General features: G+C 42.7%; 1 protein-coding gene across 1 annotated transcript; it reads left to right on the top strand.

Moving 5' to 3' along the window:
- The first annotated feature begins 908 nt into the window (after positions 1 to 908).
- On the top strand, positions 909 to 20,929 carry LOC103246092 (uncharacterized). The gene is given in 13 exon segments (XM_008017412.3): positions 909 to 970; positions 1,218 to 1,293; positions 12,121 to 12,358; positions 14,039 to 14,247; positions 14,553 to 14,731; positions 14,938 to 15,066; positions 16,643 to 16,845; positions 16,848 to 17,320; positions 17,667 to 17,697; positions 17,700 to 17,765; positions 17,768 to 17,819; positions 18,341 to 18,512; positions 18,625 to 20,929. Coding segments are annotated over 13 exon segments (2,112 nt in total). The 3' UTR covers positions 18,847 to 20,929.
- The last annotated feature ends 222 nt before the right edge of the window (positions 20,930 to 21,151 follow it).

Raw genomic sequence — 21,151 nt, 5'->3', positions numbered from 1 at the left:
TGACACATGCCTTTGGTCCCAGCTACTTGGGAGACTGAGGCAGGAGAATCACTTGAATCCAGGAGGTGGAGGTTTCAGTGAGCTGAGATCGTGCCACTGCACTACTACAGCCTGGGCGAGAGAGCAAGACTCTATCTCAAAAAAAAAAAAAAAAGGTGTTTTGTGTGATCTTTTCTCTTGAAGACCAGGAAGAGTTTATCTTTAAATGTCCCATTTTACTTCATGTGCCCTTCACACTTGTAAACTATTCTTCACCTTTTTTATCCTAATGCATGCATAGTTACATTGATATATTTGTTTTTAGCCATAACAAGTTTCAATGTGCATTCTTGTCAATACTGTTTCCTTCAAAATCTATAAAGGCTAATGATTTTACTAGCTTATGACTTAAAGTTTACTGTTTCAGGAGAATTTTCCCAAATACTCAGTTGCCTCAAGCCATTCAGTTCCGGGGTCCCGACAAAAAGTTGGTTGACCCTGCAGCCATGAGCATAACTCTCAAAGTTACGTCACCCAAGCGAGATTTGTCCATCTATCCTATCTATCCTGACCCTTGCCTCCTGGGTCCTAATGACTGTCAGATAAACTTCCTCCTGCCTCTCTTTTCTGAAGTTAGTCCTGCTTCTAAATACCACTCCCTGTCCCTGGTGCTTTTCTAGTTTCTCTTATAAGAATAATTTCTAGTATAAATTTCAGGACTCTGTTCCCTTTTTTTAGGCACCCAGGCTCACCAATCAGAAAGACAATTATTGCCCAAAGGCCTGTGGCAGGGGGGACTATCTGGAATTTTAGGATCCCTCTTCAGACTAGCAGGCCTAATGAAGACTATTCCTGAAGCTAAGATATGGGGAGCCTCATAAATTATAGACTCCAAAATTGAGGGGACTGATATCCTTCCTATTCATATGATGACAAGTGAGGACAAAAGGCATCACTCTTACAACCCTGGAGATCCCTTCCATCCCTCAAGGTATGGCCCTGCACTCCATTTTGAGGCATATCTTTATTGGACAAGGGTAAATTCCCAATACTAACAGAAGAAAATGCTTAGGACTCTAACTAACAGGTTTTCGAGAATGCATCAGTAAGGACCATTAAATCTGATTTTTTCTCAGTCCTCTTTGTGGTCTAAGAGGAAAGGCAAGAGTGCAGGTTTTCGAGAATGCGTCGGTAAGGGCCACTAAATCTGACCTTCCTCAGTCCTCTTTGTGGTCTAGGAGGAAAACCAGTGTTTCCGCTGCTGATTCAGTGAGCGCAACTATTCTGAACAGCAGGGTCCAGGGACCGTTGCATGTTCGTGGGCAGAAATAAAAAAAAAAAACCAAAACTGTGGGTGGTTTTCTCTTTCAGATGGGAAACACTCAGGCATCAACAGGCTCACACTTGAAATGCATCCTAAGCCATTAGTACCAATTTGACCAACAAACCCTGAAAAAGAAGAGGCTTATTTTTTTCTGCACTATGGCCTGGTCCCAATATTCTCTCTCTCATGGGGAAAAATGGTCACCTGAGGGAAGTATAAATTACAATACTATCCTGCAGCTTGACCTTTCCTGTAAAAGGGAAGGCAAATGGAGTGAAACACCTTATGTCCAAGCTTTCTTTTCATTGAAGGATAATCCACAACTATGCAAAGCTTGCAATCTACATTCCACAGGAGGACCTCTCAGCTTACACCCATATCCTAGCCTCTCTACAGCTTCTCTTCCTATTAATGATAAACCTCCTCCAATCTCCCCCACCCAGAAGGAAACAAGCAAAGAAATCTCCAAGGGACCACAAAAACCCCCAGGCTATCAGTCATGTCCTCTTCAAGCTGTAGGGGTAGTGGAATTTGGCCCAAACTGGGTACATGTCCCCTTCTCCCTCTCTGATTTAAAGCAGATCAAGGTAGATCTGGGGAAGTTTTCAGATGATCTTGATAGGTATATAGATGTCCTACAGGGTCTAGGGCAAAACTTTGACCTAACTTGGAGAAATGTCATGCTACTGTTAGATCAAACCCTGACCTTTAATGAAAAGAGTGAAACTTTAGCTGCAGCCTGAGAGTTTGGAGATACTTGGTATCTTAGTCAAGTAAATGATAGAATGACAACCAAAGAAAGGGACTAATTCCCTACTGGTCAGCAAGCCATCCCCAGTATGGATCCCCACTGGGACCTCGACTCAGATCATGGGGACTGGAATCGCAAACATCTGGTGACCTGTGTTCTAGAAAGACTAAGGAGAATTAGGAAAAAGTCAATGAATTATTCAGTGATGTCCACCATAACTCATGGGAAGGAAGAAAATCCGTCCACCTTCCTCAAGTGGCTACGGGAGGCCTTAAGAAAATATACTCCCCTGTCACCCAACTCCCTTGAGGGTCAATTGATCCTAAAAGATAAGTTTATTATGCAATCAGCTGCAGATATCAGGAGAAACCTCCAAAAGCGAGCCCTGGGCCCTGAACAAAATCTGGAGGCATTATTAAACCTGGCAACCTCGGTGTTCTATAATAGGAACCAAGAGGAACAGGCCGAGAAGAAAAAGCGAGATTAGAGAAAGGCCACAACCTTAGTCATGGCCCTCAGATGAACAAATCTTGGTGGTTCAGAGAGGACAGAAAATGGAATAGGCCAATCACCCAATACGGCTTGTTATCAGTGTGGTTTGCAAGGACACTTTAGAAAAGATTATCCAATGAGAAACAAGCTTCCCCCTTGCCCATGTCCACTATGCCAAGGAAATCACTGGAAGGCACACTGCCCCAGAGGACAAAGTTTCTCTGGGCCAGAAGCCCCCAACCAGATGATCCAACAACAGGACTGAGGGTGCCTGAGGCAAGCGCCAGCTCATGTCATCACCCTCACTGAGTCCTGGGTAAGTTTAACCATTGAGGGCCAGGAAATTGATTTCCTCCTGGACACTGGCGTGACCTTCTCAGTGTTAATCTCCAGCCCCAGACCACTGTCCTCAAAGTCCGTTACCATCTGAGTAATCCTAGGATAGCCTGTAAGCAGGTATTTCTCCCACCTCCTCAGTTGTAATTGGGAGACTTTGCTCTTTTCACATGCCTTTCTTGTTACGTCTGAAAGTCCCACACCCTTATTAGGGAGGGACATATTAGCCAAAGCTGGAGCCATTATCTATATGAATATGGGGGACAAGTTACCCATTTGTTGTTCCCTACTTGAGGAGGGAATCAACCCTGAAGTCTGGGCATTGGAAGGACATTTCAGAAGGGCAAAAAATGCCCGCTCAGTTCAAATCAGGCTAAAAGACCCCACCACTTTTCCTTATCAAAGGCAATATCCATTAAGGCCTAAAGCTCATAAAGAATTACAGGATATTGTTAGACATTTAAAAGTTCAAGGCTTAGTAAGAAAACGCAACAGGCCCTACAACACCCCAATTCTAGGGGTACAAAAAGCGAATGGTCAGTGGAGACTAGAGCAAGATCTTATAAGGACTCATCAATGAGGCAGTAATTTCTCTATACCTAGTTGTACCCAACTCCTATACCCTGCTCTCTCAAACACCAGAGGAAGCACAATGGTTCACTGTTCTGGACCTCAAGGATGCCGCCTTCTGCATTCCCCTGCACTCTGACTCCCAGTTTCTCTTTGCCTTTGAGGATCCCACAGACCACACATCCCAATTTATGTGGACGGTCTTGCCTCAAGGGTTTAGGGATAGCCCTCATCTGTTTGGTCAGGCACTGGCCCAAGATCTAGGCCACTTCTCAAGTCCAAGAACTCTGGTCCTTCAGTATGCGGATGATTTATATTTTATTATTATTATTATTGTACTTTAAGTTCTAGGGTACATGTGCACAACGTGCGGGTTTGTTACATAGGTATACATGTGCCATGTTCGTTTGCTGCAACCATCAGCTTGTCATTTACATTAGGTATTTCTCCTAATGCTATCCCTCCCTCTGCCCTCTACCCCATGACAGGCCCCCATGTGTGATGTTCCCTGCCCTGTATCCAAGTGTTCTCATTGTTCAATTCTCACCTGTGAGTGAGAATATCAGGTGTTTGGTTTTCTGTCCTTGTGATAGTTTGCTCAGAATGATGGTTTCCAGCTTCATCCATGTCCCTGTAAAGGACATGAACTCATCTTTTTTGTGACTGCATAGTATTCCATGGTGTATATGTGCCACATTTTCTTAATCCTGTCTATCACTGATGGACATTTGGGTTGGTTCCAAGTTTTTGCTATTGTGAATTGTGCCACAATGAACATACGTGTGCATGTGTCTTTATAGTAGCATGACTTATAATCCTTTGGGTATACACCTAGTAATGGGATCACTGGGTCAAATGGTATTTCTAGTTCTAGATTCTTGGGGAATCGCCACACTGTCTTCCACAATGGATGAACTAGTTTACACTTCCACCAACAGTGTAAAAGTGTTCCTATTTCTTCACATCCTCTTCAGCATCTGTTGTTTCCTGACTTTTTATGATTGCCATTCTAACTGGCATGAGATGGTATCTCATTGTGGTTTTGATTTACATTTCTCTGATGACCAGTGATGATGAGCATTTTTCCATGTGTCTGTTTGTTACATAAATGTCTTCTTTTGAGAAATATCTGTTCATATCCTTTGCCCACATTTTGATGGGTTTTATTTTATTTTATTTTTTTTATTTTTTGGAAATTTGTTTAGGTTCTTTGCAGGTTCTGGATATTAGCCCTTTGTCAGATGGGTAGATTGCAAAAATTTTCTCCCATTCTGTAGGTTGCCTGTTAACTCTGATGGTAATTTCTTATGCTGTGCAGAAGCTCCTTAGCTTAATTAGATCCCATTTGTCTATTTCGGCATTCGTTGACATTGCTTTTGGTGTTTTAGTCATGAATCCTTGCCCATGCCCATGTCATGAATAGTATTGCCTAGGTTTTCTTCTAGAGTTTTTATGGTTTTAGGTCTAACGTCTAAGTCTTTAATCTATCTTGACTTAATTTTTGTATAAGGTGTAAGGAAGGGATCCAGGTTCAGCTTTCTACATATGACTAGCCAGCTTTCCCAGCACCATTTATTAAATAGGGAATCCTTTCCCCATTGCTTGTTTTTGTCAGGTTTGTCAAAGATCAGATGGTTGTAGATATGTGGTGTTATTTCAGAGGCCTCTGTTCTGTTCCATTGGTCTATCTGTCTGTTTTGGTACCAGTACCATGCTGTTTTGGTTACTGTAGTCTTGTAAGTATAGTTTGAAGTCAGGTAGCGTGATGCCTCCAGCTTTGTTCTTTTTGCTTAGGATTGTCTTGGCAATGCAGGCTCTTTTTTGGTTCCATATGAATGTTAAAGTAGTTTTTTCCAATTCTATGAAGAAAGTCATTGGTAGCTTGATGGGGATGGCATTGAATCTATAAACTACCTTGGGCAGTATGACCATTTTCACGATATTGATTCTGCCTATCCATGAGCATGGAATGTTCTTCCATTTGTTTGTGTCCTCTTTTATTTCATTGAGCAGTGGTTTGTGGTTCTCCTTGAAGAGGTCCTTCACATCCCTTCTAAGTTGGATTCCTAGGTATTTTATTCTCTTTGTAGCAATTGTGAATGGGAGTTCACTCATGATTTGGGTCTCTGTCTGTTATAGGCATATAGGAATGCTTGTGATTTTTCCATATTGATTTTGTATCCTGAGACTTTGCTGAAGTTGCTTATCAGCTTAAGGAGATTTTGAGCTGAGATGATGGGGTTTTCTAAATATACAATCATGTCATCTGCAGACAGGGACAATTTGACTTCCTCTTTTCCTAATTTAATACCCTTTATTTCTTTCTCTTGCCTGATTGCCCTAGCCAAAACTTCCAACACTATGTTGAATAGGAGTGGTGAAAGAGGGCATCCTTGTCTTGTGCTGGTTTTCAAAAGGAATGCTTCCAGTTTTGGCCCATTCTGTATGATACTGACTGTGGGTTTGTAATAAATAGCTCTTATCATTTTGAGATACGTTCTGTCAATACCTAGTTTATTGAGAGTTTTTAGCATGAAGGGCTGTTGAATTTTGTTGAAGGCCTTTTCTGCATCTGTTGAGATAGTCATATGGTTTTTGTTGTTGGTTCTGTTTATGTGATGGATTACATTTATTGATTTGTGTATGTTGAACCAGCCTTGAATCCCAGGGATGAAGCCAACTTGATGGTGGTGGATAAGCTTTTTGATGTGCTTCTGGATTCTGTTTGCCAGTATTTTATTGAGGAGTTTTGCATCGATGTTCATCAGGGATATTGGTCTAAATTTCTCTTTTTTTGTTGTGTCTCTGCCAGGCTTTGGTATCAGGATGATTGTGGCCTCGTAAAATGAGTTAGGGAGGATTTCCTCTTTTTCTATTGTTGGGAATAGTTTCAGAAGGAATGGTACCAGCTCCTCTTTGTACCTCTGGTAGAATTTGGCTGTGAATTCGTCTGATCCTGGACTTTTTTTGGTTGGTAGGCTATGAATTATTGCCTCAAATTCAGAAACTGTTATTGATCTATTCAGAGATTCAACTTCTTCCTGGTTTAGTCTTGGGATGGTGTATGAGTCCAGGAATGAATCCATTTCTTCTAGATTTTCTAGTTATTTGTATAGAGGTGTGTGTAGTATTCTCTGATGGTAGTTTGTATCTGTGGGATCAGTGATGATATCCCCTTTATCATTTTTATTGCGTCTATTTGATTATTCTCTCTTTTCTTCTTTATTAGTCTTGCTAGCTGTCTATCAATTTTGTTGATCTTATCAAAAAAACAGCTCCTGGATTCACTGATTTTTTGGAGGGTTTTTTGTGTCTCTATCTCCTTCAGTTCCGCTCTGATCTTAGTTATTTCTTGCCTTCTGCTATCTTTTGAATGTGTTTGCTCTTGCTTCTCTAGTTCTTTTAATTGTGATTTTAGGGTGCTGATTTTAGATCTTTCCTGCTTTGTCTTGGGGGCATTTAGTGCTATAAATTTCCCTCTACACACTGCTTTAAATGTGTCTCAGAGATTCTGGTAAATTGTGTCTTTGTTTTCTTTGGTTTCAAAGAACATCTTTATTTCGCCTTCATTTCATTATTTACCCAGTAGTCATTCAGGAACAGGTTGTTCAGTTTTCATGTAGTTTTGCAGTTCTGAGTGAATTTCTTAATCCTGAGTTCTAATTTGATTGCACTGTGGTCTGAGAGACAGTTTGTTGTGATTTTTTTCTTTCACATTTGCTGAGGAGTGCTTTACTTCCAACTACGTGGTCAATTTTGGAATAAATGCGATGTGGTGCTGAGAAGAATGTATATTCTGTTGATTTGGGGTGAAGAGTTCTGTAGATGTCTATTAGGTCTGCTAGGTGCAGAGCTGAGTTCAAGTCCTGGATATCCTTGTTAACCTTCTGTCTCGCTGATCTGTCTAATATCGACAGTGGAATGTTAAAGTCTCCCATTATTATTGTGTGGGTGTCCATGTCTCTTTGTAGGTCTCTAAGGACTTGCTTTATGAATCTGGGTGCTCCTCTATTGGGTGCATATATATTTAGGATAGTTAGCTCTTCTTGTTGAATTGATCCCTTTACCATTATGTAATGACCTTCTTTGTCTCTTTTGATCTTTGTTGGTTCAAAATCTGTTTTATCAGAGGCTAGGATTGTAACCCCTGCTTTTTTTTTTTTTTTCTTTCCATTTGCTTGGTAGATCTTCCTCCATCCCTTTATTTTGAGCCAACGTGTGTCTCTGCACGTGAGTTGGCTTTCCTGAATACAGAACACTGATAGGTCTTGATTCTTTATCCAATTTGCCAGTCTGTTTCTTTTAATTGGGAGCTTTTAGTCCATTTACATTTAAGGTTAATATTGTTATGTGTGAGTTAGCTGGTTATTTTGCCTGTTATTTGATGCAGTTTCTTCCTAGCACTGATGGTCTTTAAAAGTTGGCATTTTTTTGTTTTTGCTTTTTGCTTTTTTTTTTAGATGGAATCTCACTCTGTTGCCCAGGCTGGAGTGCAGTGATGCAGTCTTGGCTCACTGCAAGCTCTGCCTCCTGGGTTCATACCATTCTTCTGCCTCAGCCTCCCGAATGGCTGGGACTACAGGCACCTGCCACTATGTCTGGCTGTTTTGAATTTTTAGTAGAGACAGGGTTTCTCCGTGTTAGCAAGGATGCTCTCAATCTCCTGACCTTGTGATTCACCTGCCTAGGCCTCCCAAAGTGCTGGGATTACAGGCATGAGCCACCACACCTGGCCAAAATTTGGCATGTTTTTGCAGTGGCTGGTGCCAGTTGTTCACTTCCATGTTTAGTACTTCCTTCAGGAGCTCTTGTAAGGCAGGCCTGGTGGTGACAAAATCTCTCAGCATTTGCTTGTCTGTAAACGATTTTATTTCTCCTTCACTTATGAAGCTTAGTTTGGCTGGATATGAAATTCTAGGTTGAAAATTCTTTTCTTGAAGAGTGTTGAATATTGGCCTCCACTCTCTTCTGGCTTGTAGAGTTTCTGCCAAGAGATCCGCTGTTAGTCTGATGGGCTTCCCTTTGTGGGTAACCTAACCTTTCTTTCTCGCTACCCTTAACATTTTTTCCTTCATTTCAACCTTGGTGAATCTGACAATTATGTGTCTTGGGGTTGCTCTTCTCAACGAGTATCTTTATGGTGTTCTCTGTATTTCTTGGATTTGAATGTTGGCCTGTCTTGCTAGGTTGTGGAAGTTCTCCTGGATAATATCCTGAAGTGTGTTTTCCATCTTGGTTCCATTGTCCCTGTCACTTTCAGGTACACCAATCAAACGTAGATTTGGTCTTTTCACATAGTCCCATATTTCTTGGAGGCTTCATTCATTTCTTTTCACTCTTTTTTCTCTAAACTTCTCCTCTCACTTTATTTCATTAATTTGATCTTCAATCACTGATATCCTTTCTTCCACTTGATCGAATAGGCTATTGAAGCTTGTGCATGCATCACTTAGTTCTCGTGTCATGGTTTTCAGCTCCATCAAGTCATTTAAGGTCTTCTCTACACTATTTATTCTAGTTAGCTATTCATGTAATATTTTTTCAAGGTTTTTAGTTTCTTTGCAATGGGTTCGAACATCCTCCTTTAACTCGGAGAAGTTTGTTATTACCAACCTTCAGAAGCCTACTTCTCTCAGCTTGTCAAAGTCATTCTCTGTCCAGCTTTGTTCCATTGCTGGCGAGGATCTGGGATCCTCTGGAGGAGAGGAGGCACTCTGGTTTTCAGATTTTTCCACTTTTCTGTTCTGGTTTCTCCCCATCTTTGTGGTTTTATATAACTTTAGTCTTTGATGCTGGTGACCTACATATGGGGTTTTGGTGTGGATGTCCTTTTTGTTGATGTTGATGTTATTCCTTTCTGTTTGTTAATTTTCCTTCTAAGAGTCAGGTCCCTCAGCTGCAGGTCTGTTGGAGTTTGCTGGAGGTCCACTCCAGAACCTGTTTACCTGGGTATCCCCACCGGAGTCTGCAGAACAGCAAATATTGCAGAAGAGCAAACATTGCCGCTTGCTCATTCCTCTGGAAGCTTCATCCCAGAGGGGCACCCACCTGTATGAAGTGTCAGTCAGCCCCTACTGGGAGGTGTCTCCCAATTAGGGTACACAGGGGCCAGGGACCCACTTGAGGAGGCAGTCTGTCTGTTCTCAGAGCTCAAACACCGTGCTGGGAGAGCCACTGCTCTCTTCAGAGCTGTCAGACAGGGACGTTTAAGTCTGCAGAAGTTTCTGCTGTCTTTTGTTCAGCTATGCCCTGCCCCCAGAGGTGGGACCTACAGAGGCAGCAGGCCTTGCAGAGCTGTAGTGGGCTCTGCCCAGTTCGAGCTTCCCCAGCTGCTTTGTTTACCTACTCAAGCCTCAGCAATGGTGGACACCCCTTCCCTGCCAGGCTGCTGCCTCAGACTGATGCGCTAGCTGTGAGCAAGTCTCTGTGGGCGTGCGACCCACCAAGCCAGGCGCGGGATATAATCTCCTGGTGTGCCATTTGCTAAGACCATTGGAAAAGCACAGTATTTGGGCAAGAGTGTCCCAGTTTTCCAGGTACAGTCTGTTACAGCTTTCCTTGGCTAGAAGAGGGAAATTCCCCAATCCCTTGCACTTCCTGGGTGAGGTGATGCCCTGCCCTACTTCAGCTCACCCTCTGTGGGCTGCACCCACTGTCCATTCAGTCCCAATGAGATGAACAAGGTACCTTAGTTGGAAATGGAGAAATCACCATCTTCTGCATTAATCACGCTAGAAGCTGCAGACGAGCTGTTCCTATTCGGCCATCTTGGAACGGAATCTGGATGATTTACTTTTGGCCAACAGTTCAGAAGCGTCATGCCAGCAGGCTACTCTAGATCTCTTGAACTTTCTAGCTAATCAAGGGTGCAAGGCATCTAAACTGAAAGCCCAGCTCTGCCTACAACAAGTCAAATATCTAGGCCTAATCTTAGCCAGAGGAACCAGGGCCCTGAGCTAGGAACAAATACAGCCTATACTGGCTTATCCTTGCCCTAAGACATTAAAGCAGTTGCAGGGGTTCCTTGGAATCACTGGCTTTTGCTGACTATGGATCCCTGGATATAGTGAGATGGCCAGGCCACTCTATACTCTAATCAAGGAGACCCAGAGGGCAAATATTCATCTAGTAGAATGGGAACCAGAGGCAGAGACAGCCTTCAAAACCTTAAACCAGGCCCTAGTACAAGCTTCAGCCTTAAGCCTTCCCACAGGATAAAACTTCTCTTTATACATCACAGAGAGAGTGGGAATAGCTCTTGGAGTTTTTACTCAGACTTGTGGGACAACCCCACAACCAGTGGCATACCTAAGTAAGGAAATTGTTGTAGCAGCAAAAGGCTGGCCTCACTGTTTACAGGTAGTTGCAGTGGTTGCTATCTTAGTATCAGAGGCTATCAAAATAATACAAGGAAAGGATCTCACTGTCTGAACTACTCATGATGTAAACGGCATACTAGGTGCCAAAGGAAATTTGTGGCTATCAGACAACCACCTGCTTAGATACTAGGTGCTACTCCTTGAGGGACCAGTGCTTCAAATACGCATGTGTGCAGCCCTCAGCTCTGCCACTTTTCTCCCAGAGGATGGGGAACCAATCAAGCATGACTGCCAATAAATTGTAGTCAACTTATGCCGCCCAAGATGATCTCTTAGAAGTCCCCTTAGCTAATCCTGACTTTAAGCTATATACCAATGGAAGTTCATTTGTGAGGAATGGGATACGAATGGCAGGTTATGCCAGAGTTAGTGGTGTAACAGTACTTGAAAGTAAGCGTCTTCCCCCAGGGACCAGTGCGCAGTTAGCAGAACTGGTGGTGCTTACCTGAGCTTTAGAACTGGGAAAGGGAAAAAGAATAAATGTGTATACAGATAGAAAGTATGTTTATCCTACATGCCCATGCTGCAATATAGAAAGAAAGGGATTTCCTAACCTCTGGGAGAACCCCCATTAAATACCACAAGGAAATCATGAAGTTATTGCACGCAGTGCAAAAACCCAAAGAGATGGCAGTCTTACACTGCCAAAGTCATCAAAAAGGTGGAGGAGAAAAGGCAGAAGGAAATCATCGGACAGACACTGAGGTCAAAATTGCTGCCAGGCTGAACCTCCCATTAGAAATATCTATGGAAGGACCCTTGGTAGGGAACAACCCCCTGCAAGAGATTAAGCCCCAGAATTCCCTGACTGAAACAGAATGGGGACTTTCATGGGGGCGTAGTTTCCTCCCCTCGGGTGGTTAATGACAGAAGAGGGAAAGGTATTCATGCCCAAAGCCAGTCAATGGAAAATACTTAAGACCCTTCACCAAACTTTTCATATGGGTATTGAAAACACTCATCAAATGGTCAAATCCTTATTTACAGGGCCAAATATCCTCCAGACCATCCAACAAGTAGTCAAAGCCTGTGAGGTGTGCCAAAGCAAAAATCCCTTGGTCCATCGTAAGGCCCCTCTGGGGGGAACAAAGAACAGGGCACTATCTTGGAGAGGACTGGCAGTTAGACGTCACCCATATGCCTAAGCCAAGGGGATTTCAATACTTGTTGGTCTGTGTCGATACTTTTACAAATTGGATAGAAGCCTTCCCCTGTAAGACAGAGAAGGCTTGGGAAGTGGTTAAAGTCCTAATTCATGAAATAATTCCTAGATTTCGGCTTCCCCAAAGCTTACCAAGAATGCCTTAACAGGATGCGCAATCCAGCTTTTACTCTCTTACGTTTCCAACCACACCTATTACATGAGCAGTGAAAAGCCCATACACGACCCTATAACCACAAATACTGTCTTAACTTTCCAAGCCCCTTTATGCATCCAGCACAACCTGTTATCAGGCCTGCCCCTGGGGCACCTACTACCCTATCAGTGTAGTTACACGCTACAACTTCAAGCCCCAACTGATCATGGTAACTTCTGAGTCACCCAAACAGCTCCATTCAGATGGCTTGTCGGCTTCTCAGGGCCTCCAAAAATAATCACCTCCTCCCTGCTTAACAAACAGTCCGGGTTTTGTAATGGCAAACGTACTCCCTGCGTGACCATTCACCCCTGGATCCCCTGCAGCAGCGCCCCCACCATTAATGATTGCCTTTTCATCCCCTTTTTCAATCACTCCCTTGAATGGTTCCCAGTAGATACAAAACAGTTTTCTCTCCAATGGGAAAATAGAACACAGGGAGCCACTCAGTTTGCTCCCCATACCCATTTCCAGCTACTCACCAGAGCTACCTTGGCAAGTACTCTAGGGGTATGGGAAAATGAAAATAACAAACTCACACACATGTTTAACATACACAACCAGTTCTGTCTACAGCCAAGGCATATTCTTTTTTTTTTTTTTTTTTTGAGACAGAATTGCCCAGGCTGGAGTGCAGTTGCGCAGTCTTGGCTCACTGCAAGCTCCGCCTCCCAGGTTCATGCCATTCTCCTGCCTCAGCCTCCCAAGTAGCTGGGACTACAGGTGTCTGCCACCATGCCTGGCTAATTTTTTTATTATTTTTAGTAGAGACGGGGTTTCACTGTGTTAACCAGGATGGTCTCAATCTCCTGACCTCATGATCCACCCGTGTCGGCCTCCCAAAGTGCTGGGATTACAGATGTGAGCCACCACGCCTGGCCAGACATATTCTTCTTATGTGGAACTTCAACCTATATCTGCCTCTCCACCAACTGGACAGGCACCTGCACCTTAGTCTTCGTAAGTCCCAACATTGACATTGCCCCAGGAAATCAAACCCTATCAATGCATCTCAAAGCACAAGTCCATCAGTGCAGGGCCATACAACTAACACCCCTAGTTATAGGGTTAGGAATGGCCACTGCTACAGGAACTGGAATAGCAGGTTTGTCCACTTCACTCTCCTACTACCACACACTCTCAAAGGATATCTCAGACTGTTTGTGAGAAATAACAAAATCTATTCTTACTCTACAATCCCAAATATACTCTTTGGCAGCAGTGATTTTCCAAAACTGCTGAGGCCTAAACCTCCTTGCTGCTGAGAAAGGAGGACTTTGCACCTTCTTAGGGGAAGAGTGTTGCTTTTACACTAACTAGTCAGGGAGAGTATGAAACATTGCCCTGCATTTACATAAAAAGGCTTCTGAAATCAGACAACGCCTCTCAAACTCTTATACCAACCTCTGGAGTTGGGTGACATGGCTTCTCCCCTTTGTAGGTCCTGTGACAGCCATCTTGCTATTACTCACCTTCAGGCCTTTTATTTTATTTTATTTTATTTTATTTTTTTAGACGGAGTCTTGCTCTGTTGCCCAGGCTGGGGTGCAGTGGCGTGATCTTGGCTCACTGCAGGCTCCCCCTCCCGGGTTCACGCTGTTCTCCTGCCTCAGCCTCCTGAGTAGCGGGAACTACAGGTGCATGCCACCACGCCCGGCTAATTTTTTGTATTTTTAGTAGAGACAGGGTTTCACCGTAGCAGCCAGGATGGTCTCGGTCTTCTGACTTGTGATCCGCACGCCTGGGCCTCCCAAAGTGCTGGGATTACAGGCGTAAGCCACCGCTCCTGGCCAAATTTTTTTTTTTTTTTTTAAACAGGACTTGCTCTCCTTTCTGTTTTCTCCCCCAGCCTCTTTATGGGTGAGCGGCAAAATAACACTTACCTACCGGCTTCCATTTATCTCAGTCCCTGTCCTGTCGGACCCTCTGGACAAGATCCCCCGCCTCTCCTGCCCACATACTGGAAGGTGCAGCACCCAGGGCGCACAGCTCCCGAGTGGCAGTGGGACTCATGCGCAAGAAGGCCATTCCCGCACTAAGCTGAGCCGTTTCTGGAAGGTACCCTCTGCCTAGGTGCCGGCAGTGGCCGCAGAACGCACCCGCGGGGAGACAGCGCATCATCAAGGTGCTGTGGCCGCGTTGAGGCCTCCTTCTCCCCCGGTCTCCATTCCCACGCGCCCCAACCCACCGCGACCTTCGCTGGCGCCCGGTATTCACCTAATGCATTGGCAGCCACAGCCTTCAGCACGAGCTATCTCCGCTGCCTCCCCAGCAGCTGCTGATTGAGGGAGGTGCGCGGCGGAGGGCGGGGCCACCGGCAGGGGGCCTGGCGAAGGCCACTGATTTCCTACTGCATACAACAGCCCACTTTACCTAAAGCAGAAATTAAAGCCAGGAGGCGCCATCCTTTGTGGGCCCCTGAAAAATACAAAACGAGGTTTGGAAACAGTTCAAAGGTGCTTGGGTTGACCAGTAGCAATTTTTATTTCCCGCCCCCCTGCACACGCGAAAGCGCTCGCGCTGCCATTGGCTCGGACTTGGGGTGAGTCCGGAACTTGTGCGCAGGGGAACTTTGGCTCTGAGCTCCCAAGTTGCTCTAGGCACATCCTTGCGGTGCGGTTTCCTGGCGGCGCACATCCTTGCGGCGCGGTTTCTCTTGCCTTGCTTGCAGCGTTGTGTCAGGAGCTGCAGACAGCCGTGGCCCCACTGGCCTGGCGCCGAGGGACCCTGGAGCGGCGTTTGACGGAGGTCCCCAAAGCCACCGGCTGGCCCCAATGCATCCTCACATAAGTGCGCAGATCCCGGGCTTGGAGTGCGACGGCGGTCTCACGTGGAAGCGGATTGCGGACCCCTGGCAAATTGTGGAGCTGGGGGAAGGTAAGAGGAAATGTAAATCACTTTTCCCCACATTTCAGGGTTTATACTTTCCTAGGCTATCAAAATTTTTAAAATTGTTAAAATTTTTACCGTATGGATCTCTCAGTTGAATGTTATTGAAATCAACCTGACCTCAGCTATTAACGCCTAGAAGCTCCCCTTGAGGCTTATTACGGCCGCCATCCCCCTACACACAAACTGTGTTGGTTTCTTCTTCTGCCTATGTGCTCCTAAAGCACTCAGTGTTTACCTGTCATCATACGTTATTGAAAGTACAAACTGTCACTTGTCTACCCACCCCAACTAAGCTTCTTGAGAATTAGAACTTTCATGCCTCTTTCCAGCACAAGCGTTTTATGCGTATTTTGTTGAAGAACTTCAAATATGATCTATAAAATTATAACTCATTTATATTTCAAACTCCAACCTCTCCCTTGAGTTCCCGGCTCTTAGCAACTACAGACTGAGCTTAGTTGGAATTCAGTAGCGCGCAACTGGGATATCCGCACTGTACGGCTTTTAACGATTTTTTAAATTTTGGTACTCTCAGCATCGCAAATGCACTGTGTCCAAAATAGAGTAGAATGTTGTTTCTACCCACCTATACTGCCATCCTCTGAAGTCCTTTCCCCATGCTCCACCACTCAAGCCTTGCCTATCACAGTAAATGGCAGTTCTGTCTTTCCAGTTGCTCACACATAAAACTAGGCTACTGCTTTGATGACTTCATTTTTCTCTATTCTGTATCTAATTCCTTAGCAATCCTGTCAGTTATACCTCCAAACTGTACTCAGCATATTCACTGCTCTAACTCCAGCTTAAATCACCATCATCCTTTGCCTGGAATTCTGCATCAACCTTCTAATCACTCTACTTTCTTCCTCCTCCTTCCTCCCTTTCTTCTTCCTTAGTGTAAATCATCATTTCATCCTTCGGCTTAAAATCTCATGTTTTCTTATTACACTTAAAATGGCAAACTCTTACCCTTGAGCCCCGCAGAATTTGGCTCCCATCAGACTCTCCAACTTCACCTTCTGCCTCCTTCACACTCTAGCCATGCTCACTTTTTTATTCCTCAGGCTTACCAAGCTCAATTGCATCTTAGAGAATTTGTTCTTGCTGTTTCTTCTGCCTGGAATACATGTTTCCCGGTCTTTATAAGACTATCCTTATCTGTAGGTTTCACCTCAGATGTCATATCTAAGAGAGGTTTTCCTTGACCACTGTAGCCAAAGTAAATGTTGATCACTGAAGGAATAAGGGAATAAATGAATGGAGTGGTATATAATGTAGCAGAGTTGATAATTTAAGGCTAATTCACTATATATCTCCAAGCAAATAGATTTGTAATGCTTTTCCTGCCTAAAATCTATACAGCTGATTCACAAATACTTGGTTGACAGGTTTCATATATCAGTGTGGCTCATCAGCTTATATGTTGCTGGGGCCAGAATCTATACTTACACTTCATTCAAATTTGATTTTACAAGAGTTTGGGTTTTTATTTTTCTTTTAATTAAGAGGGCTGTGAAATTATTACCTGTAACTCTAAATCTCATTTAATTCCTCCCTATAGGATTCAAGATGGATTGGCATCAAAGTTCACTTCTTTAACAAAAGTGCTTTATGACTTTAATAAAATGTTAGAGAATGGTAGGATCTGTGGAAGCCCTTTACAAAAACTTGTGATAGGAAGTTTTGATGATGAGCAGACTTTGCAACAACTGGAATTGCAAAAGGAACCAATTTTACAATGCTTCCAGAGTGCAGTTAGTGAAACAAAGATGAAGGTATCAGTCTTCTCCCAGAGAGTGAAAAACAGGAGGGTGAAGAGGATGGTTCAGAGACAGAGGCTGATGGCCAGGAGGACCTAGAAGATTTAGAGGAGGAGGAGGAAGTGTCAGATATGGGTGGTGACAATCCTGAAGTGGGTGAGAGAGCTAAAAACTCAAGCAAATTCGATCTGAGGAAAAACCCAGTTTTCAGTGATGAGGATTCTGACCATGACTTTGGTATCGGCAAACTGGAACAGCAGAGCAAGGTGCAAAACAAAGGACATGGAAAACCAAGAGAAAAGTCCATAGTAGACAAGAAATTCTTCCAACTCTCTGAAAAGGAGGCCGATTTAGAAAACAGGGAAAAAGAAGAGGAACAAAAAGATGATAATGATGATGAGGTGGAAGATACTGATTTTTTTGAAGATACTGATTCTGATGAAGATGAGGGGGGACTGTTTGGAAGTAAAACACTTAAGGTAAAGTTTTGAGAGAGGAGAGAGCACTTTCCTCCTCCTCCAATTAGCTTTTGTTCTGTTTTTCTAGGAGAGATGTAATTGTAGTTAGAAGATTTAGAGCTAAGAAATATTGTACTCTATCTTATCAGTTATAAATGAATCTGTACTTCCATTCAGTTTATGTTCCAGTTGTTCTTACAATAGTTTTATGGTAGTGTTTTTAATTGCCAATTTCACCTAATAACTATTTTTGGCTTGTAGTGTTATTAAGTTAGTAATGGAGACATATAGTATACCTAAGTATATATACATGTGTTAATAAGGTATTTTTCTATTCCTAATAGTTTAAAAAGTCTTTTTATTTTAGTCAGGTAAAAGTTTCAGAAATGTGAAGTACAAAGCTTTTTTGATCCAGTCGAAAGTGATGAAGACATAGCAAGTGATCATGATGATGAGCTGGGTTCAAACAAGATGATGAAATTGCTGAAGAAGAAGCAGAAGAACTAAGCATTTCTGAAATGTGAGTATTTTGAACCATCCTTTACATTGTGAGCTGGAATTGCCCAATCATGTATTTGTACTTGTAGTTTTCACATGTTTGTTTTAAGAAGTTAGATTCTGTCATATCAGATACTCTCAAGATAGCCAGAGAAAAGTCTCTGGATTTAAAGGGATATTAGAGATCATTTAATTATGAAAAATGTTACTGACAGTAGCAATTAAACCTTTCTTACAAGGAACTTTGATTTGGTTTTGTGCCCCAAAAATCCTGTTATTTTTGTGAGATAGGAGGTTTGCATTATAGATTGATGAACAATTTATTTTCTATATATTGGACGCTTTTTGTTCTGTTTCTTATATAGCATTTCACTTAAATGATACCTTCTGTTCCTTAATACCTGTATGGTTTTGGAAGTTCTGAGTATTTTGTTGCATTAGGCATATAAAAGAAGAACTCTATTAAGGGAAAAGATGTTTCCTTTTGTTTTTCTAATGGAAAGCAGTATAATATTTCTTTTTATAGGAGTTTTGGTATTGTAGGGATGAAGATGATGACCTGGAAGAAAGTGAAGACAGTAAACAATGTAAAGACAGCTTGAAAAGAGTGACCTTTGCTTTGCCGGATGATGAGGCAACTGAAGATGCGGGTGTTTTAAATGTAAAGAAAAATTCTGATGAAGTTAAATCCTCTTGTGAAAAAAAACAGGAAAAGGTAATAGGAATTTAAGGCATTTTTAATATGCTTGACATGATTGTGGAACTCACAGAATACTAACAAATCTTCCCTATTTTTCTTTTTCTTTTTTTTTTTTTTTTTTTTTGAGATGGACCAAGGACCAGCTTTTCTAACTTCAAATATTATGTGCAACATTAGCATCTATCTGCGTAAAACTATCTGCATAAAACTTCAAATGCCTTATCCTCCAGGTTTCTTGATGACTTTCAATAATCATTTCCTTTATAATAGCTTATCACCACACAACTTTCTAGCTACCTCACCCATGACAAATTCTAGACCTTATAATCAGTACTCATATCATTTCTAAAATCTCTATTTTAAACATGTATTTTTAAAAATCTCCAGTTATGACCTTTTCCGGTGGGTTCTTCTTTATAAAAGTTCTGGTTATTTTGAAGTCCTAATTTAAGTGGTGGATAGTTTGTGTTCATGGTTAAGTGTATCCTGTGAACAGTTTTTTTTTTTTTTTTTTTTTTTTGAGACAGAACCAAGTCTCACTCTGTCACCCAGGCTGGAGGGCACTGGCGTGATCTCAGCTCACTGCAACTTCTGCCCCCCAAGTTCAAGCAAATTCTTGTGCCTCAGCCTCCTGAGTAGCTGGGATTACAGATTTGCACCACCATGCCCAGCTAATTTTTGTATTTTTAGTAGAGACAGGGTTTCACCATGTTGTCCAGGCTGGTCTTGAACTCCTGGCCTCATGTGACCTACCTGCCTCGGCCTCCCAAAGTGCTGGGATTATGGGGGTGAGCCACTGTGCCTAGCCCCTATGGACAATTTTTATTGGAAATTGTTAATTTAGTAACATCAAAATTCATTTTTACTCAATGAATATCTGTCTAGCCACCAAGATTCCTGTGTGAATATCTCCTCTATCTCATCATAGTGATTTAGATAAGACCACATGAGCTATTTTTAAGCAATTATATATATGTGTATATGTGTGTACTATATATTACAGCACGTCAACTGGAGAACACATTTGGTTTTTTTTAATTATACTTAATGTTCTAGGGTACATGTGCACAACGTACAGGTTTGTTACATATGTATACATGTGCCATGTTGGTGTGCTGCACCCATTAACTCATCAATTACATAAGGTATATCTCCTAATGCTATCCCTCCCCCTTCCCCCCACCTCACAACAGGCCCCGGTATGTGATGTTCCCCTTCCTGTGTCCAAGTGTTCTCATTGTTCAATTCCCACCTATGAGTGAGAACATGTGGTGTTTGGTTGAAATTGACTTCTTGAAAAATTATTAAATTGCAAAAAAAAAAAAAAAAAAAAAACCTGGGAATCAAAATCTTGACAGTTATTATAAAGGTAAAGAGGAAAATAACAACTAACAAAGGATACTTATAGAATATTGATGAGACAACATGGTCCATTATCCATTTATTGACTAAATGCATTGAATTGTCTGAACAACCTCACTTCTAGGCACAGTTATCAATTTGGTAAGGATGGTTTTGCTATATCTTGGTGGAAGCCCTCAAAAGCTTGTTGTATATGTAAATACATAATCTCTGTTTTCTGACATGTAGGGTCTTTTTTTTTTCAGAGTGTCACTCACTCTGTCACTCAGGCTGGAGTGCGGTGATGTGATATTGGCTCACTGCAACCTCCACCTCCCGGGTTCAAGTGATTCTCCTGCCTCAGCCTCCTGAATAGCTGGGATTATAGGCATGCGCCACCATGCCTGGCTTGTTTTTGTATTTTTAATAGAGATGGGGTTTCACCGTGTTGGTCAGGCTTGTGTTGAACTCCTGGCCTCAAGTGATCCCTGCCTCAGCCTCCCAAAGTGCTGGGATTATAGGCGTGAGCCCCCACACCCTGCCCCATGTAGGTAGTTTCATTTTTAAAAAGCATTATAAATCAATACAGAAAAGACAATCTAATAAAGTGGATAAAAGAGACATGTCAAAGAAGAAAATAAGATATAAAAATAGCTAATGAGCACACAAAAAGCTGTTCAGCATAAGAAGTCATTCAAGAAATGCAAATTAAAACCACAAGGAGATCCCAGATCATATTCACTAAAGTGGGTAGAATTTAAAAGACTTGGCCCAGCATGGTAGCTCATGCCTCTAATCCCAGCACTTTGGGAGGCCGAGGCAGGTGGATCACCTGAGGTCAGGAGTTCGAGACTAGCGTGGCCAACATGGTGAAAACCCGTGTCTATTAATACAAAAAAAATAGCTGGGTGTGGTGGTGGGTGCCTGTAATCCCAGCTACTTGGGAGGCTGAGGCAGGAGACTCCCTCGAACCCGGGAGGCAGAGCTTGCAGTGAACTGAGATCATGCCACTGTACTCCAGCCTGGTTGACAGGAATGAGACTCCATCTCAAAAAAAAAAAAAGACTTTCCATATTAAGTGTGGTTACAGATGCAGAAATAATGTTAACAAAAAGGGATGGACTACTGAAGCATGTCACAGCATGGATAAATTTCACACATTATACTGAATATAAGAGGCCAGACCTAAAATAGTACATACTGTGTGATTTCATTTATGTGGCATTCTACAGCAGGCAAAACTAATCTATAGTTATAAAAGGCACGCCGGGTGTGGTGGCTCACACCTGTAATCCCAGAACTTTGGGAGGCTG

The sequence above is a fragment of the Chlorocebus sabaeus genome, chromosome 26 (assembly GCF_047675955.1).
Source record: "Chlorocebus sabaeus isolate Y175 chromosome 26, mChlSab1.0.hap1, whole genome shotgun sequence".
In the NCBI taxonomy this organism is placed as follows: Eukaryota; Metazoa; Chordata; class Mammalia; order Primates; family Cercopithecidae; genus Chlorocebus; species Chlorocebus sabaeus.
The sequence above is the reverse complement of the archived record's forward strand: the minus strand, read 5'-3'. Positions and strand labels throughout refer to the sequence as shown.